General features: G+C 43.0%; 1 protein-coding gene across 23 annotated transcripts in view; it reads right to left on the reverse strand.

Moving 5' to 3' along the window:
• TCF7L2 (transcription factor 7 like 2) overlaps positions 1–24,006 on the reverse strand; it is a 202,545-nt gene that overhangs the window by 123,691 nt on the left and 54,848 nt on the right. For all 23 annotated transcript variants that reach the window (XM_077823131.1, XM_077823130.1, XM_077823126.1 and 20 more), the window contains exon 4: positions 3,062–3,163. In XM_077823131.1, the coding sequence (XP_077679257.1) occupies positions 3,062–3,163 (102 nt within the window). The remainder of the gene's footprint in view (positions 1–3,061; positions 3,164–24,006) is intronic.

A 24,006-nucleotide genomic window follows, 5' to 3' on the forward strand; every position in this document is an offset into this window, starting at 1 on the left:
ATTCATAAGAAAGCATGCTTAAACAATCCTTTCCTCCCTTTGTAATCCAGCTATAAGATTAGCCCCAAATCCTGATTTCAGAAATACATGAAACATAGGAAGTGATTTGCCGGTGTCAGTCCTTTCATTACACATCTTTGAGGCAGCACAACGGATTTCAAGAGAAAAATCAGCACATGTACACGGCATGTGTACGAGACAGCAGTATGTGTGGGGGAAGAAAACTGTTTAGATACATCTTTATTTTGCATGTGTGCGCGCACAAACACTGAGAGGTAAATATCTCTTCTCGTCCATATAAAGACTAATCACATTTTCGTAGCATAACTCAGTGCGGATCATTATTAGAGAAACTAGCAACACTTCCCTGGTGTGCTCTACATCAACAGCATCAACAAATGGTGGCACTGAAGAAATCTGACACATCCCAATCCAGCTGGCATCTGCATCTACTTAGCCCTCTTTCCGCCATCACCACCTCCCCCGGTATGTCACCAGTCACAAGGCCTTCATTTACAAAAAACTACATTCTTTATCTATTAGCATGACCAGGAATTGGAGTGAGGAAGGAAAGTGCGGGGGTGTGCACATGGGAAGGGAAACAGCATTTTTACGTAACAAGGCAGAGCTTTCTTTTTTTTTTTTTTTTCGGGGGGGGGGGGGTTTAAAAACGAACAAGATTAAACCTTGCACAAACTTTGTTCCATCAAAACACATTTCTTCTCCCCCCGCCTTTCCCCCAGAACATTGTAAGTAACACAAAAGATCACATTACAAATGACAGCTGTGGCTCTTTTGGAAGGTGGTCTCCATCTCAGAGGTAGTATATGTTCCTCATGGCCTAAGTGGTTGCTATGGTAAGTACACTTTTTATTGAATCGCAGAGTGAAACAGCTCTTAAAAATCCCCATAAACAGTCAAAATCCACAGAAGAGTCCACCTCAGGCTTCCTGGAAAAAGGTTTCCAGAATGGATAAGAGAATTTAGAATCTATCAGTTTTTTTGAGGGGGTGTCAACTCATCTATCCCTCATCTGCACATGCGTCAGGAATATGGTGAAGCAGCATTTAAATGAGATGGGGTGCTGCAGGAAGGGAGACACCAGCAAATCGCTTGTGAGCTCTTCCGAAAGGGGCACACTGTGTCTGAAGGGAGGGAAATTGTTATTTATAAAGGGCAGAGCCTATTCTTCTGAAGAGTAACAGACTTCAGTGAAACCTGAAATTCAATTACACCTCCCATCTTCATCTGCATTTTTAGATTCACCATTTAAATTGCAATCACATATAAAAATAGGTGACAACTTATTTACAAGCAACACTTGACCTACCTTCAACACGTATAATCCAATAGCAAAAATCATCCACCAGAATCTATTAAAATCTTTCTTTCCTCCTCCGATAAACAAGTCTGTCACAGCGAAATTTAAAATGAAAGACTAGCGATGTGCATGTTGCCCTGTACTTTGCTTTGCTGTGGCAAAGGACGATAACCAGCCAGCCAGCAGAGGGCACATGAGTTATCAAACCCAGTTCCCAGAGGAATGTTTTCATCTCTGATGACCTCATTGACGATGGATTGATCAACAACTAAATAAAAGGCAGATTCTTGTTGGCTTATTCACCATTAGAAAATAAGTGATAGGCTGGCATGAGGGAGGGGGGAAGAAGGCGAGGAATTTTGTTTGTAGACCAGATAAAAGAGGTAGCGAGGTAAACGTCTTTCTTTGAGCTCGTAGTACAGCAATAGCACAAACAACAGGAAGGAAAAATAAAATCCTTTTAAAAAGTGAATAACCAGAATTTGGCATTGACCATTTAAATATCAGCACAGTCTACATTTCGCTCTGCCTTATTCAGGTCGGTTTTTAAAACTATTAATTCAAAGAGTTAATAAAACATTTTATCAAAACTATTTAAGACGCTCATAACAAAGGGTCTGGGACTTTTCAGGTTTAAGAGACACAAATTTTTTTTTAAAAAGACATTTCTAAGTTATTTTCATTTTTTAAAAAAAGTAAATTAATATCTTTCAAGTGTCTGATGTGATCTCTCAACTATATCAGCTTTAGATCCTATATCAAAAATACATGAGCAGTTTCCTTTTTGCATAATTTCACCTACGTATCCATTAATTATAAAAAAAATAAAGTCAAAAACATGAGATCTGATGATAAAATATATTGAAAGAAATATTCTAACAAGCTGTGAGCCATCTTCTCAAGAGGTTAATTTATCAGCTCAACATTCAGAACTGATGGGCTCATTAGCTAAAAATTTCATAAAAACCAGATATAGGTGAATGTGAAAGAGTTTGGGCAGTCATAGTTGCATAGTGCAGTATACAAATAACAATTTGTTTCTTTTGGACATTATTTAAACACATACTCACATGCGGCTTGAACACTGTAACATTACCATCACTTTTACTGTATGGGAAGAAATTTGACTACAGTAGCAGAATTCAACAATGGAACTGGATTTTTCTTGAGATGAATTGTAAACATACCATTTGCTGACATTCAGTGTTTATACTAAGTGAAAATGCACCAGAAACCAAAAGATTTTTGCTGTTGTTCGTTTTAAAATATTTTTAGCTTGATCCTAACAAGACTTTATTCTGGTAAGACTCTGCCTGACTAACTCCCCACAAGATTTGTCTGAGTAAGGACTACAGATCAGGCCCAGAATTCACAATGCTTCTTGGAGGTGGTTTATTTTTCAATATTCTCCCAAACCCAGTGTTCATTTCAACAGCTGGAAAGTTACAATTGTAAATCAACCGGATTGGACTTACATAAAATCAAAATAATTTTGGAGAGTGTAAATTTCAGGGGCACTTAGCTTCTTCACTTTTCCAAAAAGCAAGAGCTTATACGCCATGGATAATATTTTGAAGTGCTGCCCAGCAACAGAAAACTCATTCCCCACCCTTTACCCTGGGTTTGGCTTGCCCTTTTCTGTGTGTTGAGTAAAAGAAAAAGGATGACAAGCAAATGCTGTTAATGTCAAATGTCTTTTTTTTTTTCAACCAAGGAAGAATGTCTTCTGAGTTTACTTACAACGATGTGTGCTGGAGATGGAGACCTAGCATCCTTGAGGGCTTGTCTACTCTGAAGGCTCCCTGCCTGAACATCAAGCAGTGGCCATTTCATCTGGAGATACTGGATGGGAGAAAACAAAAATGGGAAAAGAAAAATGAGTTCAGAAAAGAAAGACAAAATAAAACAACAAATCCTAGCTAACATGGGCAAAAAGATATAACTTAAAACATATGCAAGGAACTGAAACGAAAAACAAAGAGACGGCAGGTACCTTTGTATGGTTAAGTGAAACAAAACTGGCCCAGAACACTAACGTTTTCATTCATTTCATTTCATACAGCAGCATTTTCAAACAGCAGAATAAGGAAATAAAGCAAATTGAAAAGACAATGTTATCTTGAATGAGTTTATTAACAAATCAGATCTGGAAGAAGAAAAAACACAGAAATAAAATAGCTGAGAAACTGAGAGGGGCCGGGGGAAGGGAAGGAGGGTGGACAGTCAAGTCTTTAAAAAAAAAAAAAAACCAAAATAAACACAACTCCTGAATCCCAGCATATTATCATCTCACAGTAAGAATTTATTCAGCAAATGCCAATAATAGTAATAATCAACTTCTATAGCTCTTTGTGTCTTCAAAGCACTATACCAACCTCACCGTGCAGTTCTACTCTGAAAGGCAACTCTGTATTGACCACTGTGAGGTGCCATGTTTATTTTCTCTCACTGGCTTTCAGATCAAATGTTCTCAGTTTACAAGTTTATTTTGTGCTACCTTTGCAAACTCAACCCGGGGTCTGTAAGTCAAAATGGATTATTTCCTTCTTGGGCATCAAACAACCCAATTCTTGATGGCCCCATCCTGAAATAAAGCTTTTCTGAACCGTCTCTTCTGGCCTTCAAACAACCCCCCAACTCAAAGCAAGCGCCACACCAACTCAAAGCAGCACCAGACCCTGCCAAACCAATGCAAACATCTGTAGACATATTTCCACTGCTGTGACGATCCACACCCTCCATAGCACACCTTTCAAAATCCATGATTCCTACACATTCCTATTACAACATCTGGTGTACATCATCCAGTGCAGTGAATGCCCCAATTGCAACTAAGTGGTTGAAACCAGACAATCACTATGCTCTCGACTGAACTCACACAGGAAAATGATAAAAGACAAAAACACCACATCTCCTTTGAGTGAAGACTTTTCACAAAGTGATCACTCTACATCTGACCTATCAATCCTCATCGGAAACCTGCACAACACTTTTAAAAGGCGAGCCTGGGAGCTCAAATTCATAACTTTGCTAGACACTAAAAATCATGGTGTTAATAAAGATACTGGATTTATGGCTTATTACGTCCATTGTAACCCACTAACCTCACTTTTCTGTCTTATGATTTACAGTGTTGTTAACGGGCCATTTCACCTTGAATGGTCCCATAGTACATGTGCTAACTACTTATGCTGAATTATCTGTTGGATCTTGTATTTAGCTGTGAAAATCTGAGCACCTTTCCCAGAGCTGAAGAGCAGCTTTGTATTGCTCAAAAGCATGTCTCTCTCACCAACAGATGTTGGTCCAATAAAAGATATTACCTCACCCACCTTGTCTCTCCAATAGCCTTCCATGACACCTCTGCAACCTCACTTCCTTCAATGGGTTTGCATAGGTGTAACTGATTGGCACTCTAAGTGAAACTTAAACTATCTGGTTGATTATACACAAGAAGAAATAAGTACAGCTCACTCTGTCCTCTGTCTTGATTCTGTGGGTCACTGAAGTCAGCAGATAGGACTCTGAACATACAGAAGAGTAGATAAGCTCAGTAAGAATGTCCTGTTTTTACTTAGTTCTTTTTCAGAATTGAACCAAACTTCAAGAAGCAATGGAGTTTTGGCACTGACTTCACTGGGAGCAGATATGGACTTCAAGTTCTGCACTAGGACATGCATGTCTTCCCATTAAAGTCACTAGAATCACTGACATGCACCTGAATGAGAGCAGAAATTGGCCCCCAAAAAACTAGCAGAAGTAGTATACCCACAGTTCTCTGAGATATGCAGCCAGACAGACGGATCAGGCTGTGGAATAGTTTTCTCAAGGGACATGGTGAAAGCCACATTGCTTGGAGACGTTTAAAAACAAACAGAACAAAGTTCTGGAGGACATACTGTAGTGGGACTTTCCTGGACTGAACCCCCATTGATTTAACAGGTGACATCTATTCCTATTTCTGTGCTGCACCTGTTATATCCAGTGTCTGCATCTATTTCATTCCATGTATTTAGCACGATAGTAATGCCTTCATTTATGTGCATACAACATTTACTAGCGTGAAAGACCTGGTAGGTGCAAGGCTGTATGCACTGTGGTGACAGTCAACACGAGATGCACTATCATTTCCCATCACTTCAGCTATGTCTACACTGCAGTACAAGACTTGGCCGGAGTCAGCTGACTTAGGCTCGTGGGGCTCGGGATGCAGGGCTAAAAATAGCAGCGTAGATGTTCAGGTGCAGGCTGGAGCCCAGGCTCTGAGATCCTGTGAGCATGTAGGGTCTCAAAGCCTGGGCTCCAGCCCAAGAAACTCAAAGAGTCAGAGACTCAGTGTTGCAGGTTTTTTTATTCAGTGTAGATATACTTTTGGAGAGTCTCATATTTTCAAGCTTTGGAATTCAAAGAAATAAACATGTGGTTTGTGCCCCTTTGAGTACTTAAAGTTCCAAGAAAAATTTGTTTTTATTAATCTTCACATTTAGGATTTCGGCAAATTGGAGTAGAACCTTCCAGAATTTCTTTTACCAAAAAAAAAACCCAACACTAACAAAAACTATAATTATTTTGGAGAAGCAATGTTGCCAACTCACCATTTTAATCACAAGTTTCCCAGTGTTTGAAGTTTAAGCAAAGGCCCAGCTCTCGGAGACAAGTGATTACGAGAGAATCTCAGCTTTTATGATTGTTATTGTTATTTTAAGAGTAAGAATCTACCCATCCTGGTTTTGGACAAAAGCTGGAAAATGTGCCCTGATTGTACCCTCGACCATGGGTTCTCAAACTGGGGGTAGGGACTCCTCAGGGGGTCGCAAGGTTAGAACATAGGGAGTCACAAGCTGTCAGCCTCCACCTCAAACCCCACTTTGCCTCCAACATTTATAATAGTGTTAAATATATAAACAAGTGTTTTTAATTTATAAGGGGGGGGTTGCACTCAGAGGCTTGCTACGTGAAAGGGGTCACCAGTACAATAGTTTGAGAACCACTGCCCGAGACTAGAGATTCAAAAAGCAGAAGGCAAACGAAAAGAACCTAAAACGTATCATTTAAGAAAGAAAGAAAGAAAGAAAGAAAGAAAGAATCTTAGGATTTTTTTTGAAGACCAATCTCATTGTTTTTTGGGGAGTTTGAGTCATGATTTTAAACATCTGAGGTCGGCAATACCAGGCAAATCAATTACTAAGGCTTGAAAACTATCAGGTACTGTACACATGGTGATTGTAACATCACCATATAAACATGTCTAAGAAAAAGTAAGTACAAGGCACTAAAGGTCTGCATGTCAGTTCCTTCATAAGGGGTTACACTGAAGGTCACAAACCCACTCCAACTAAAAGAAATAATGATACATGGATTGACAGACCACAACAAGTAATAGCTCCCCAAAATTTTCAGCAGCATTTTTAAACATTTAGAGCTGGTGAAAGATGTTGTTTCGTCACCCGAGAGTCTGAAGTTTGCTGGATATCCACAGAACAGGCACACGCACAAGGTAAGTGCTCCCCACAGCACCCCTTGATGTGCCTCAGATCTGACCGGGATGACCATCTGCAAGGCAGGGATTAGTTCCACCACCGCTAACACGCAGTAAAGGCAGTAAGCGCCAGGTATCCTGATGGTTTGTGGGAAATGGGCACTAGACCATTAGAAATTGGAATGAGGCATTTTTCCTAGCCCACCAGACAGCCATCAGATGGTCATGAGTGATTTAAAATATTGCTACAAGAGTGACAAAGCCACAAAGAAACTGTTTGTCAGCAGTTTTAGCAGACAGGTCAAGGATTGAGCAGGCCTGGTCACTGGAGACTTTTTTGTCACTAGGCTGCACCCCCCCCAGGGCACGTTCAGATGCCCTGAACATGCAGCGTGGGGAAGTTCATATTAGACTCTTTCTACGCGCTATTATGTGGCTAAACAAAAGGCTGTGGTCTCCAGTGATCAATTCAGAACCTTTTAGTGGCACTAAATTCCCTCAGAAAGAAACTCCATGTGAAAGTAGGGTTCCTAAGTGTCCGGTTTTGGAACGGACCCTGGCAGCTCCGGTCAGCACCGTCGACCGGGCCGTTAAAAGTCTGGTTGTCGGTACTGCGAAGCTCAGGCAGGCTAGTCCCTACCTGTCCTGGCTCTGCACTGTACCCCAGAAAGGGCCAGCAGGTTCGGCTCCTCGGATGGGGGGCCACGAGACTCCACGCACTGCCCCCATCCCAAGCACCAGGTCCGCACTCCCATTGGCTGGGAACCAGGCAGTGTCTTCAGGCGAGAACAGCACACGCAGAGCCACCTGCCATGCCTCCACCTAGGACCCAGACCTGATGTCCGCTTCCGGAACGCAGTGCAGTCCGTGGTGCCAGGACAGGCAGGAAGCCTGCCTTAGCCAAAAATAAGCCTGCATCCCAACCCCGAGACCCAACCTCCTGCCCCAGCCTAGAACCCCCTCCCACACCTTGAATCCCTCTCCCACACACCCCAGCCTTGAGCCCCACCCCCACCCCCTCATCCCCATAGCCCCAGAGAACCCTAACCCCCCTGCACCCCAACCCCTGCCTCAACCCGCAGCCCCCTCCCGCACCCTGAACCCCTCATCCCCAGCCTCACCCAAGAACCCACACTCCCAGCCACAGCCCTCACCCCCCACACCCCAACCCCCTGCCCAGAGTCCCCTTCTGCACCCTGAACCCCTCATTTCTGGCCACACCCACACCCCCAGTTAGAGCCCTCACTCCCTCCTGCACCCCAACCCCCTGCTCCAGCCCAGTGCAAGTGAGTGAAGGTGGGGAAGAGAAAGCAACCGAGGGAGGGGGAATGTAGTAAGTGGGAGACAGGGCCTCAGGAAAGGGGCAGGGCAGAGGGCATAGCCTCAGGGAAGGGGCCATGCTAGGGTGTTCGGTTTTCTGGGATTAGAAAATTGTGAAAGGTTCAATTTTTCCTGCTTCATCTTCAGTCTCTACAAGAGGGTCAGTAATTTCACAGTGATTGCTACAATGTCCAGGTAGAACAAGCTAAGTGAAAGAAAGAGCCAAGGAGGAATTTACAACTGCTTTGCTCTTATACGTTTAAATCCCAGTAAAACCCTTCTACAAGCCACCCCAACAAAGAAGATGCCAAGAAATCTCATGTTACAAAGTCTAGGAGATAGCCAAACCTGCCTCTTTTCCTGGACACAATTGGATGCGAATTCGAGTGGAGTCCAAAAAGAAAATTCCAAACTTAAGGGTCTCACACGTGCAGCTTCCATTAAAACCAGTGGGAGTTACATGCATATCAAAGGAGAAAATAAACAGACCTCATAGACACCAGCAGTGTGCAGTGGTCAATAAAGTAACTTCCATCAGCTCTAGCCAGTGGCAAGCCTCCAGTTTTACATTCCAGCCCCATCAAGGGCAAGATGTTCTGTCCCTAGGATAAACACAAAGGGCCTCAGCAAGTCACTGTGTCAAGCTAACTAACTGACAGTTTCAATGTCGGGACACTCGCAAAAGTGTAATTGGCTGGCTTTAGAACGCCAGCCCCGTTGATAAAGTATGAAATATTAGTTTTGTTTAAGGTGACAAGCCTGGCTCGAGGACTCCACGTCCAAGAACTGCCATGCCTATAATACGACATTAATGCAGTGGCTTATAATTCTTACTTTGCATAAAAGCTTCATTGTGTGCCATATCCAATCTCCACAGGCTACCTGAGCCACAGCTTTTTACGAGTCTACAATACACATAATTTTCAATTATGTTAGGGCAGAACAGAATCACTGCCTATATAATATTACTGGTTCGAGGAAATGAGACTCAGCCCTACTGCCGAGAGAGCTAACTAAATCCAGATGGTTGTAGGGGGGAGTACAAGCAGTCCTATGGAGTTACGTAGCAGCAACCACCCCTCAGCAACTCTCTCTTTCACAATGGAACGAGATGCCAAGTAATTGCCGTGGCCCCCACCGCCCGCGCACAATACATTAGGTATTAGGTTGGAAACTGTAGAAGGGAGGACTCTTTTGGCAGAGGAAGAGTTACAACACAGCTCTTACATGCAAACTTTGGGGGGAGGGGGGCAGAGACTGATTGCTTTCACAGGTCTACTACTGCTGCAATGTGCAGTTATTCTTATTAAAAGAAGAAAATTAGATCTTATTACAGCCAGGAGGTAAATCCTTTCCTTCCTTGAGCAACTAAATAGCAGGAAATCCTTTTCTTTCGGCCCTAAATGCAAATTTCAGTCAGGCAGTTCCTCTAATTTGCACGGGGACTAGAAAAATTCAAGCCTGACTTTCCCAGCATTCTGACAGTGGTTTTACATTCCTCGGAGGGGGGCAAAGAGGAGGGAAATTCCCACCATCAGTAGTCCAGAATTAACACTCTCGCCTTCCCTGTACGACACTAGACACACAATACACACTCCCCTCCTGCTTGTCTGCCTCAGTGAGGAAATCATGAATTGCCTATACAAACACTCAACTTTTCAGCCAATTAACTCAAACAAACCTGTGCAAATTATTTCCAAGCAAACTGCTGAAACAGGCTCCCCTGCCACCTTCTTAGATTTTTCAAAACACGCAATCCTGGCATAAGTATGTTACTCTCTGTTTAATAATATGATCTAATTGTGGATCAGCAGTGTGTATTTTTTTTAAATAACATTTTAAGCAAGAGAACTTATGCAAAATAATTGTTATGCTGCAGGCCTCTGTACAAATATTAAAATACATGTGAGGCTAGCATACCTGAGAGAAACCAGCTGTCAAATTGTTAGCACAAGGGGAAAGGCAAATATCTCAAATGGCCCAGATTTGTTTTTGTAAAAGGGGTGCAAAAAACAAAAATCTTGAGTCTTATAGAAGCAAGATTTTACAAGTCACCTTGCTACTTCAGCTGGCATTCTGAAGGTCTGGTACACCGTGGAACCCAACAAAAGCCACCGGCCTAAGGTCTCAAGTGGCAGTATTAACAACTGCTTAATGGGGCTGCTCTTCCAGGACTTTGTTTTGAAAAATAAAATGCTATCTGGTTACTATACATCCAGGTTTCCCCAGACATGACCTCTTTTTTGGTCCTCCGATCTCTGTCCGGGCAGATTTTGAAATCTGAACAAACGTCTGTGATTTTGAGCCGGGCGGCTGGAGAGCAGCGGCTGCTGGCTGGCCACCCATCTCTGAGGGCAGCTCTACCACCAGCAGCAGAGCAGAAGTAAGGGTGGCATGGTATGGTATTGCCACCCTTACTTCTGCGCTGCTGCTGGCAGCAACGCTGCCTTCAGAGCGGGGCAGCTGAAGAGCTGTATCTCCCCCCCCCCACCCCAGAGCCATCCCTAGGGTACAGCAAATCGGAGCGACAACCCCAGGCACCATGCTTTGGGGAACCCCACACTTTGTAAGGGGGCGGGGGGGAGGGGGAGGAGAAGCCCCCCTCCAAACCTTCCCCTCCCCACAATGCCTCCTGCCTACCGGCGGGCCGCACCAATCAGCGCCTCCCCCTCCCTCCCAGCATTTACCGCCAATCAGCTGTTTCACGGCATCTGGAGGTGCAGATGGGGAGGGGAGAGGAGCAAGGGCGCAGCGCGCTGGGGGGCAGCGGGCAGAACTGGATGGCGAAGTGGTGGGGCGTGGTGGAGCACCCCCTGGCAGATAGAAACTCGGTGCCCTGCACTCCCCTAGGCCCGGGCCCTGCACTCCCCTAGGGGTGGCAGTGGCCCTGCCCCCCATTCCCAGCTTCCCTTCCCCCCAGCAATGTCCTCTTTTAGGAACGTGAAATAGGGTATCTATTGGTAACTGCCTTCTAACACCCCTCACCCCCAATACTCAAACTTAAGAATGTTCATTAGAAACCATTACTCAAAGCACCCATCCGACACTGTGATCATATGTTTTTCTGCAGCAGTACACTTCCACCGGAGGAAGCTAGACTGCAGAGTACACGTGTGTTTTTACCACACATCTGCAGTACTGTTTCCACCACTGGGAGGCACTAGAGTGGGTCTGCCCCAGAGCAAAAAAAAAAAAAAACCCACTGTGTGAAGAAAACCAAGAAGAAATAAGACAACAAAGAAAGCCAAAGAGCTCAGCCAGATAATTGCTGCATTGTGTGGAAATGCAGTCAGATGCCAAAAAGAGATTGCTTCTTGTGTGTAAAGTACCTAAGTTTGCAGCCAATTCCTGCCCCCATTTAAGTCAGCAGCAAACTCCCCTTCAGTTTCTGCTCCAATAGTTAATTAGTTCTTCTTCTTCTGGCTCTCTCTCCACCCAGGCACCAATAAGACATTTTTTAATCTATTACAAAATAACTAAATTGATGGGGGAATCAATGGAAAGTTTTAGGTTTCCCAAAAAATGTCTCTCCCCTCACAATATTATGACAAATCATCTTTACCAAACAACACACAATTTACTGTAAAATTCATAGGAAATCTAGTAAATAATAATAATTGATCATAAAGAACCTGATCCTGCTTCCCACAGGGCCTGCTTCTTTCCACACCAAAAATTCTCACTGCAGTCAAGGGATGAAGGACTGAGTCCCAAATGCAAAAATACGTTTCTCTGTCCTCCACATCCCTCTTCTCTAGTTAGGAACCTTCTACGAACTACCATAACCATTTTGAAATACAATAATTTTAAAGTAATAATGATACTTGAGTAATAATCCCATAGTAATAAATAGCCTAGAATAAATTTTACAATAGAACCAGGAATAAAATAAAGTGTTATAAAAACCTCCTTTGTAAAGCAAGTATATCAGAGAGAGAGAAGGTACTAAGATAAACAAGGCACTGCAATATTCAATGAAGATGTAAACTCAAGGCTAATTCAACATAAAAAAAGGTGTTCAGATAATATAATGATATTGCTGAACTGACAAATAATGCATGCTCACGTACACACACCAAGCAAAAATTTCTGTCCTTAATTCCCAAATAGTCATTTGTAGTGGTAGCAGAACAGTGCATCATAGGACAGATACTGAAGCTACACCTAAACAAAAACACCTGTGGGTCTGAATTTCCCTGTTCTTTTCCATTTAAGTTACCCCTCCTCCTTTTTCCTTTCCAATACTATAAGAGATCCCAAAGAAGGGGACCTAAAGTTGCCCGTTTCAGTATTTCTTGCCAGTGCTAACTCCACTGAAATGATAATACAGCTCTTCCAGGGTCCAGTGTAACTCGGAGCATGAAAACTTACCCATTCAATAGCTCAGTCTGGTCTGAAACAGAGATGCCTGAAAACAGGATTAAATAATAACTGGGCACATGCAGCAAGTACTTATCAAAGGATCTCACTCAAAACCTCCAATAATCTTGTGAGACATTGGAGTAAATATTGTTCCAACTTTAGAGTGAAATAAGGCAGACGAAACTGCCCCGATTTCCAGAGGAGCCTAGTCCTGGCAGCACCTACTGGGGTCAACCCCACCTCCGAAAGTCAAACTTGAGCAAAAGCGACCTGAGCAAAGTCACAGAGCCAGTGTCAGAGATGGGAATAAAACCTGACTCCCTTTCTCCTGCCATAACCACTAGACGCAACCACCTCCCAGCTGGTGTTCAGTCTGCTATTATCTGTGCTTTGTATGTGGCTTTTCTTACACACATCTGTGAAAAAGCACACTCCAGCTTGGTATCACTGCATCTTATTGATTCCCATGATATCTAGTCACAGGCAAACTCACACTGCAATGCATATGGCAGAAACAGTCTGAAAAAACTCTGCGCTTCTATAGCAAAGTAGCCTAGTTTTAAACGCTAATAACAATCCTAAAGAGATCCTGGGATACATAAACAGGGGAATCCTGAGCAAGAGTAGGGAGGTCATTTTACCTCTGTATTTGGCACTGGTGTGACCACTGCTGAAATACTGTGTCCAGTTCTGGAGTCCATATTCAAGAAGGATGTTGATAAATTGGAGAGGGTTCAGAGAAGAGCCATGAGAATGATTAAAGGGTTAGAAAACATGTCTGATAGTGATAGACTCAAGGAGCTCAGTGTGTAACTACCTACATGGGGCTTCTCAAATCTAGCAGAGAAGTGTATAACTTGAATGGCTGGAAGCTAAATCTAGACAACTTCAGACTGAAAATGAGCTATATATTTTGAGCAATGAGGGTAATTAATCACTGGAACAATTTACCAAGGGTTATGATGGATATTGCATCCCTGAATTTTTTTTTAAATGCTTAGCCCCCTGTCTAGTGTAGAGCTCCAATAAACATTTGTGACAGTGAAGTTACATCATGGAGAGGAGGAGGGGGGCACGGTAGGTGGACAGATTACAGGACCAATTTTTGCTAGTGTACGAAAGGTCTTGGGTGAATGGGTAATTCAGCGTGCCCAATCACTGTCTGCAGAGAGCGACAAGGTTGTCATTTAGCAAGGTGTGATTTCTGATGTAAATACTTGGCCTCCAGAAATAAGAGTGAGACCAACTAGACCCTGTAAGAACTAATTTAATAGAAAAATCATAAAAGGAATAACATTCATGTGATGTGGAAGTACAGTAACAGTTTCTGCAGTTCATTCAACATCTCAGAGCAACTCTAGAGAGCAGTTCAATTCTACATATATTCCCAATGCTGTGAAATAGTCTGTCAGTCTGTCTGTCCACAGATGTTTTCAAAGCACCTTATTATCAAAGAATCTAGGCACTGAGAAACGATTGGATTATGAAGATTTGTACAGTCTCTCTTCTGCTTAGCAAGCAAGCAGGGCTTGATTTGTAGGTGGATCTTGGGAGAGTGCCACTAATTTTATTTCTTGTATGCAGTGTATTGTAGACATGTCGGTCCCAGTATTTTAGAGACACAAGGTAGGTGTGGTAATCTCTTTTACTGGACCAACTTCTGCTGGTGAGAGAGACAAGCTTTCAAGCCACCCAGAGCTCTTGTCTCTCTCACCAACAGAAGCTGGTCCAATAAAAGATATTAACTCACCCACCTTGTTCCACTACTTTTATTTTTAATTTGAAACCTGCCACAGGTCATGTTGTAGAACATATAGTGCATTTTGGATATCAGTGACTTACTGAGCTATAAAATAATCATGGAGGACAGAAGAAATTCAGTGACTGTAAAACATCAAGCTTTCTATTTATTTTAAGCAAAAAAAAAATGTAGTCATATACATATTATTTTAGAAGAATTTCTCTGCACCATGATGTGTTCCAAAGAAGCATGGAGTGTTCATTACAGAAAGAACAGAGTGGAAGGGGTGAAATTTCAGCACATTCGCTCTGTTTGTAGATAGGGATGTTCTGAATGAGCAAAACAATCAACATGAGATTTAGTGAACAATGTAATGTACAGACCCAAAATTCATTTTTCTCTCTCTCTCTCTCTCTCTGGCAATCTCCCAAAAGAAAGAAATAAAAAAGCGACAGAGGTTTTGTTACTAATGTTTGCATGAAAACCAAGAATTGGTTTTATGGTCCATAAAATCTACATTCCTTCCTCCCCATTTAAAAAAGGGTGCTGAAAGTCTTGAGGGAAGGTTAGTGGGACTGACCACATCGATGATCTGAACTACCTTTGATGAAGGAGAAGCTCTGACCACATTATTAGAACTTTCAAACTATATTAAGGAGCTGACAGCTGTTTAAAAGTAGGTAGCCCAATTTCAGGCTTTGCAACCACCATTTTTAGAACTATGTTCAAATCCCACTACTAGAAGTTCAATCCAGTGTGATTCTGCTTTAACTCTGTAGAACACATCTGCCCCCTGGCACCACAGGGTGGACCATCCAAACATGCATTAGAAAAACTGCTTTTGGTTTCTATTACTGAAGACATGGCAAGAGATCTTTCTAATGATCAGGATGCCCATGGAGGGCTTGGCTACAGGAGAGTTATTTCCCATGATGTTTATATACCGACACTAATCTTTGTCTACACCAATTTATTCCAGCCCTAATACCCCCACTTGGAACCATAACCAGAAATAGGCATTTGCCCAACCTACTCTCCCACGTGTTGCCTATTTGTGGGGAAATCTTAGCTTTGCCTGCTCTGGTGGGGGAGAAGCAGAAGGGGTTGATCAATATAGGGAACCTCTTGCCTCAGGTTCGCTTTGCAATGTGCTTCCAAGCACGGCATGTCATAACTTTAATCAGTATGGCCATGGTGCAACTCCTGAGCTCTATTCCTGGCTCTGCAAAGGGCTCATTGTGTGGCCTTATGCAATCACATACACCAACATCTTCCAAGGTGGTCACTTGATTTTAGAAGCCTGGATTTTTGAGGGACCAGTTTGAACCCCTTGGTCTAATTTCTGAAATGCTAAGCACCTATAACTTTACCTGAAGGCAATGAGAGTAGTGACTGTAAGACATCCAGGACAAGGAATACTTCTTTATGTGGATTTATACAATGCCCACGCAAGAGGGCTTCAATCCTGATTGGGACTTTTGGAATTTGAGCTATAGTTTCATCTCAGTTTTGCTATCTGTAAACTAGGTGTTAATACTTACATCCTAATTCTGTGCATCTTAATTCTATGATTGCATTGAACTCTGGGGATCCTTCAACAAAGGTGCTGTAGAAGAGGTTTTTTTGTTTGCATGTTATTGTAAATATCATGTATGGGAGTTTTTACTGAAAAAGTCTCATTTTCTCCTACTGTTGGGTAAGTGAAACTCATGATGACTTGTATCACTACCACAAAAATTCCTGTTGATGTAGCAATTCTGGGTGAACTGCCGGGAGCCACTCTGTAGTAAACCCAGCAAATTTCATACTGAATTTCCTGTCGCCTCCCTTGTGGTTTCTATATGTGATTGGGTCTTCAGTGCGACAAGGGGTTACTTCAGAATACGTGGCTCCACGGATTTCAGACTGTCATGAAAACCAAGAACTTGCAAAATTCTCTCCTTCCCCAGGGTCAGAAACTTGTCGTCTTCGCCAAAAGAAAAAAGTTTTAACACAGAAAATGTAATCATAAGACTGCAAAAAACATCCCCAAGGTAATACTGAAACCAAAAACATTCTGATCTCACAGGAGAGGTTAGGAAGAGTGTTGGGGGCGTTTTTTAAACATCACTGGAGACCTTTCCACTGCATTCCCATCCTTGTGCATATGCCTCATTGTAATAATTTAAGTCAAATTGATTCAAGTAGATTGTGTAGAAGTCTTAGAAAAACACAAAAAGGGTCAAGAGTCCCCTTGGTTAATTTTGCTGGTTGAGTAACAAACTTGTGGGGTGGGGGGAATTTTTTTTGTCAGAATGACCTTCTAGGAGAGGAGCTATTCCTCTGATTAAAACTCTTGCTGCCTCAGCCAGAATCCTCCTGCCACTCAAGTATCATCTTGCTGTAACAAATTACTCCTAACCCTGGATTACAGCGCTTTCCAAATCCCTCCTAGAGAGCAGGGAAATAAACATTCCCTCCCAGGATTCAGTACCAGTTGTTTCCCCTATCAATAATCCTTCCCTCTATTTGCTCCTTCCACAGCATTAGCCCATGAGGCCAGCAAGACCACTCGCACCCATTTTCCTTTCAAACATAAGCTGAATGTCTCAATTGTCCATTAGAAAAGTAAAAGATGAAGGCTTTGCTTCCCCTGAAATCCTCACACAATGGTTAACTATCTCCACACACTTGTTATTTGACAGCAGACTACAAATGTCTAATCCAAATCACTCAGGGGAAGCCCATACCCTTCCCTCCCCCTCCACCACCACCACCACAAATTCCTTCATAATATACAAGCAAAAAAACCACACAAAAACCTATCATTCAAGGGAAGGATGAGGAACCGCAGAGAAAAAGAAAAGTATGAAGACAAAGCAGCAGATAAATCACAGTAGCTATGGAAGAAATAACCAACATTATCATTATCATCACATATGTCCAATGCCCTCATAAAAGCGATAATATATTTACATAGAGGGAGAGATGCACCATTTGCGATTATGACAAAAGAAACAAATTATTTGAAAAAAAGAAGTGACACCTCCCAACCCTCCTTCCCACCCCCTACCCCACAACCCACCCAATATATTACTTTAAATATAATTCTTTGGCTTCCTCTTTGTGACTCCGAAATGTTTCTCCAGAAGTACTGCAATACACTTTTCTGGAATTTAAATAAGGGATTTTTAAAAAATATTTTTCCTTATTACAGATTATTCAAGTAGATTGTTTCTCAGCATGTTTTTAAAAAAAATTAGCCATGGCCAGAAGTGAGTTATTCTCTGTACAAAAGCACTGAGTTCATGAACTTTCTGGAAAATTCTAATTAATCACATTGCACAACTCAAAAGGGTTGTTTCCAGGTAGCAGTAAATTATGCACCAAAATTTAGATTTTTTTTGTAAAAGGTTCATACATAATATTATATATACTAGAAATATTTAATGCAATTTTCTGGTGGTTCAAACCCTCCTCTGCTGGGTTTGCAACCCAATGAGAGATTGTGCTAGTGCACAGAAACCCAAAAGTGAAACCAACTAGAAAAGGCTCAGTCAAAGGTTTGTAATCCCAACTGGTTGAAAGCAAAACAGCGCAACTGGTGAAACGTATTCTTAATTTTTTCCCAGTTTTAACTAAAAACACAAGGCAGAGGAAAAAATACTTCTTTGAAATATTATTTAAAAACAAAACCACCACCCCCCCACAACACCCCACTTCCTTTAGAAACAGAAGAGTTGATTTTCCTTTGCAGGTTGAAGGGCAACATGTGTTGTCCTACATTTCCCCCAAAGAAAGGGGGGAAAAAAATCAATCATCAAAAATGCTGACTGGGAAGAGACTCTTTTTCAAGCAGTCAGGGTATCAGTTACCCTCCACAATAGCTCATGTCCTGTGGGGACTTTGCCTCATGTGCCAAATTTTTGTGGTTCTGGAAGAGGTTTATTTTGGAAAGGTGACGGATGCTTTTTCTCTAGCAAGCATGCTGAGAACACCCAACTCATTGCCCCTGGGGACCTAGACCACATTCTCCCCAAACATGCAGCATTCCTCCTTCCCCCCACCCTTGACATCTCAATCACTCAGCCACCCACCTCATCCAACTTCTCAAGATTTGCATTTTATTACACTAACACCAGGGACCCAAAGGTTAAAAACAAAGAAGTTATCAGAGCAGCCTTGAGCCTGCAAAGTCTTTAAATAGCCTAAATGTGGCTCTCATTGCTATATTTAGTGCAGAGATTTAAACTAGTTGGCCCACAAGACAACTTTTTTATTTTTATTTAAGGGACAGTGGTTTTGGGTCACCAAGTACATGTGAAGCCTTTTTATGTTTATTATCACACACACACACGGAAACAAAATAGTCGCACGATTTGAAAAACAACTTCAACTTAAAATAACCAGAAAGCATAAAGGGAAGAAAGGGATATTTGACCACACTGGTATCAAAGCTTTACGGAAATGAGTTAGCAAATCAAGTTCATGCTGAGGTAAATACAGAAGTTCCAATAATACAGATACTACCTGGGGTACAGCCCTCTCATACAGTTGGTAGACTCCTCACTTTGCAATGCAAGTTTTGACTAATATTTAACAGCTGCAGTACTTTGTATTTGGGGTGGGGGGGAGAGAGAAGAGAGGCATTGAAAACAGTGGAGCCCACGATAGTACCTAAAAACCATGTATTCTGGAAGCAAGTGTTTGTAACAGTTAAAACAAGTACATGGAAATCAAGACATGGGTTCTATGCACAGCTCCACCACTGACTTTGTGAGCAATATACTAGTGCCTCAGTTTACCAATCCATAAAATGAGTTTAGCCAATCAGGGTGTTCTGAAGTTTAATTGTTTATAAAGCATGCAAAGATCCCCACAAGAACAGTGCTCTACACTGCAAAGTATTAAGACTACTGTTTCAAAAAACTGGCAACACTGAATTATGCACCGGCATGGCCTTTCCTACGAAGAAAACTAAACTGTACAGTTCACATACCACACAGTGCGTTTCTCTAAAATGGTTACATAACACAGCACTTCCTGCCACATTAAAAAGGAAAGCAAAAGCCTACACAATATAACAAAACTACACAAGATGAAAGCGTTTAAATCTTCACAAAGCCCTTCCAAGAAAACTGCAATGAGACCTGTATTCTGCGACCACCCAAGAGAGAGATCCTGCAAAAGATCGCTCACCTAGAGATGCTTTTTAAGGAAAAGGTCATACCAAATTGCACTGGAAACTGCATGGAGATTAAGGAGATTGCTTAAACCAGAGGGTTGCCCAGGTGTTCAGGGCTGGTCTTGTTTTATTTACTTGGCCCAGTTCTGGCTAAGTTGACATTTCACCATAAAGAAGTTCTGTTCTCATGCAGAGCACTCTTAGAGTATGTCTACACTGTGATTAAAAAAAACCCACAGCACAGAGTCTCAGAGCCCAGGTCAGCTGGCTCAGGCTCACGGGGCTCAGGCTGCAGGGCTCAAAATTTCAGTGTACATGTTTGGGCTCAGGTTGGAGCCCAGCCTGTCAGACCCACCCTCCACGCAGTGTCTCAGAGCCCGGACTCCAAACGTCTACACCACGGGTGGGCAAACTTTTTGGCCCGAGGGCCACATCTGGGTGGGGAAATTGCATGCAGGGCCATGAATGTAGGGCTGGGGCAGGGGGTTGGGGTGCGGGAGGGAGTGCAGGGTGTGGGTGGGGTGCGGTGTGCAGGAAGGGGCTCAGGGCAGGGGGTTGGGGTGCAGGACGGGCACGGGGTGTGGCACGGGGCTCAAGGCAGGGGGTTGGGGTGCGTCAGGGAGCTCAGGGCAGGGGCTGGGGTGCGGGAGGGGTGCAGGAGGGGTTTGGGGTGTGGGCTCCGGGGTGGCAGCAGTGCACAGCAGGGCTAAGATAGGCTCCCTGCCTGTCCTGGCCCCACGCCGCTCCGCTCCCAGAAGCGGCCTGCACCACATCCCTGTGGCCCCTGGGGCAAGGGGGGCAGAGGGCTGGCCTCGCCTGCGGGTACCTCCCCCAAAGCTCCCATTGGCTGCGGTTCCCCATTCCTGGCCAATGGGAGCTGCGGGGGTCAGTGCTGGATCCGGCCTGCAGGCTGTAGTTTGCCCACCCCGATCTACACTGAAATTTTATAGCCCTCAGCCTGAGTCAGCTGACGCGGGCATGCCGTGGGTCTTTCATTGCAGTGTAGACTCTTAAAGTATGTCTACACTGCCATTAAAAACCCATGGCTGGCCCATGTCAGCTGAAAGGGCTGTTTAATTGCAGTTGTAAATGTTCAGGCAACCCAGGATCCTCCCACTTTGCAGGGTCCTAGAGCCCGGACTGCAGGGCGAGTCTGAATGCCTACACTGCAATTAAGTAGCCCCTTCGCCCAAGCCTTGTGAGCCTGGGTCAGAGGCCAACCACTGGGCTTTTAACTGCAGTGTAGACATGGTCATTGTGTTCTCATGTCATGTTCCAATAGATCATGGGCTTCTTCCAGATTGATACATGGAACCAAGCCATGTCCGTGGCAGGTCTGGAAAAGAGCTTAAAATATATATCCACACAAAATGTCCTAGTTCTCTAAGTCTTAGGTGTCAGCTACATATTTGAAGCTCGAGCCTTATCTGAAACTCATAAAACTGTGGCTACTTGAGGTGTGTTACAGCTGTTCAGCCTTTTAAGAAAAAATATACATCTTTTTATTAGGAGAGAGGGGGCAGGGGGGAAATCGACAGCTCTGCTAGCCAGAGGCACTTTGCAAGCAGGAAAGAAGAACTCAAGATGTGGGCAGGCCTCAGGTTTCATTGCCTGAGGGCACATCCAAGAGACACCGATGTATTTACTGAACAGCCGGTAAAGCAAAGACACCAATCTTATAACATATAAGATGTTATAAGAATCCACAGTACGTTTTCCAGGTTAAAATAGGGAATACACCCCGGGGAAAAGGAGAGCGCTAGAGGTTCTCTATTTTAAAACAGGGGCGGAAATAATTACATATGGGTAATTGCAAATGGAGGAGGTAAAGAGCAATGGGTTTCCCTTTTCATAGCAATAATTTGAACATATATGCAAACAAACCCCCATTCTATTTCCAAGTCAAACTCCTAGGTGAATGGAGAGCAGAAAATGAGTTCCTGTACATGTTTTTGATCATTTGACTAGACTGCACAGTATCTGTAAAAGGACAATAAATTAAAGTCAACGTGGTGGTTGACGGGGAAGGGTGGTAGGAGAAAAGATCATTACAGTGCAGCCTGCTTCCATGTAAGCAGCTTACCACTCACATGTAATACCAGGCTTATTAAGCAACATGCAATGATACAATAGTTCCTAATGTACTGAAAATTAGCATCACCCCTCCTCCTCCTGCATGCAGTTTGCAACATAATGTTTACAGGATGTTACCTGAATGGTAGCGTGAAGGGAGATTGCCCTGCCTACCCAAAATATCACTGCAGGGCAAGTTTTGCTGGGGTGACTATTCTAGGGAAGGTGATTATTCGACAAATGTTTGGTTTCCTTTCATCTACAGATTTAATCAGAACGGCTTATTAATTTTAGTCTTCATTAAAAATCAAGTAGGCATGAAACAAATAGGAAAGGAATTCAATAGTTTAGAAATTCATGGCATTTTTCCATCAAAGCCCAGGACAAGAATACCAGGCAATTCTGGGCCTGATCCAGGCTGAAGTACACTGAAGTTTAACAGGTTTTTTGCCATAGATTTCATAAGGGTAAGAACGGACTATAGATATAAACCCCACCCCAAGGTCATCCATCCATGGTCCTGATCCTCCAGGGTGTTAAATGAGAACTGCTGAGGGCCAGATACTTAAAAGGTATTTAAAGCACGTAACTTCCACAGAAATCAATGAGAATTAGGCCTGTAAATACTGTACCTTTAATAACTTGGCCCTGAATTCTCTCAACTTACACTGACTTCAGATCACTGACTTCTTTTAAGGGGCTGGCTTACAAGAAGAGGCTGAGGGAACAGGTTATTTAGTCTGCAGAAGAGAAGCGTGAGGGGGGATTTGATAGCAGACTTCAACCACCTGAAGGGGGGTTCCAAAGAGGATGGAGCTAGGCTGTTCTCCATGGTGGCAGATGACAGAACAAGAAGCAATGGTCTCAAGCTGCAGTGGGGGAGGTCTAGGTTGGATATTAGGAAACACTATTTCCCTAGGAGGGGGGTGAGTCACTGCAATGAGTTACCTAGGGTGGTGGTAACTTAGAAATTTTTAAAGCCCGGCTTGACAAAGCCCTGGCTGGAATGATTTAGTTGGGGATTGGTCCTGCTTTGAGCAGGGGGTTGGACTAGACGACCTCTTGAGGTCTCTTCCAACCCTGATAGTCTATGATTCTATGACTTCAGGCTGGGGATTGTCAAAATGAGTTTGGTGTCCAACTCCCTTAGGTCCTTTGTAAATCCCAGTCCTTGGACCGCTGACCGATTTAGTGCCCAAACTGAACTTTTCTTGAAAGAATAAGAGTCTCATTCAGACTCACTTGAGCAAATAAAGTGACTAACAGTTTTGAAAAAAACCTGCAACAAAACTATTACTTCTCAGGAAGGTAAATTTTGGGCTGTACCTACAGATTGAAGAGTTCTTTAAGTCAAGTCTTCCCTTGCCAATAGTTGAAGAAGGCAACTAAAATGCTCTGATGGGAGTTCAACTAACACATGATCTTCTCCTACCACCCTTCCCCAACCACCACCACCACTCCATTTTAGCACTTAGAAGAATGTATCTTTGGGAACCATTGTGTCGCTCTCGGTATAAGTGATGTATCCCTCCTGTACAGATTTGCTTGAAGCTGAATGGAATCATTTAGCTGTCTGATACTCTGCTATAGAAAGTAAATATCACATCAGTCATGAAATGTGCATATACATGTTCATACATACCCATGTACACTATACACAGTAAATGTCATCTGAGTCATGCGTGTGTACACATGTTTTAAATCTTTAAATGCAATATGCCAGGAGCCTGATTGGACAGAAATGCCGACCACTCCATTGCAATCAGCTGGAGTTGTGAATGCTCAGCACCTGTGAAAATCAGGCCCCCAAGATTATTAACAGTACAACTATTTAGTATTATAAGGACAGTCTCCTGCTTGTCTCAATAATGTCAGCCTAGGATACCAAGCCAAAGAAGCAAAACCCTGATTTTGCATCTCTTGCACATCCAAAATTCCCATCAAATTCCATGGGAGTTTTGAGTTTGCAAAGAAAAGAAAAAAGAAAAGGGGACAGGGGCTAAGCTAACAGGATGGGGCCCAAAAGTAGCAAACATTGGCAATGGAAAATGGGCAGAGCAGCCAGCCAGTCACCCACAGAAATGTCAAGAACTCTCAAAACCTTTTAAAATAAGGTTGGAAAGGGAATGGAAAAAAAATCTAGCAGGGGAAATCCACACCTTACACTGTATAAATTGGACGGGGAGTCGCTGGGGTTTTTTATTATTAACAGAAAGGGGGAAGGGATGCTTTGCTGATATATTGAGACTAATTATTTTAGAAACAGAGCAAAACTAGAAATGACAAATAGTAAACGTAAAGCACAGGACATGGCTATAAAGATGAATATCTGGACATAGCCAACGGCTAGGAGCACTGAATGGAATCGCTTTGAATACCTCATCCATCGAAATGATCATCTGAATTCTTTATGTCATGCTGCTCACATTGGGGGTATTTAAAAAAAAATCTGTCCTTCACGAGGGTCCGGATTAATTCCTAATGCAAATGAAGGCCTTTTACAATATTAAGGTCAATTTCCAGGGGAATGTGACTGAATTGCCTCT

The sequence above is a fragment of the Eretmochelys imbricata genome, chromosome 7 (genome assembly GCF_965152235.1).
Source record: "Eretmochelys imbricata isolate rEreImb1 chromosome 7, rEreImb1.hap1, whole genome shotgun sequence".
NCBI classification, from domain to species: Eukaryota; Metazoa; Chordata; order Testudines; family Cheloniidae; genus Eretmochelys; species Eretmochelys imbricata.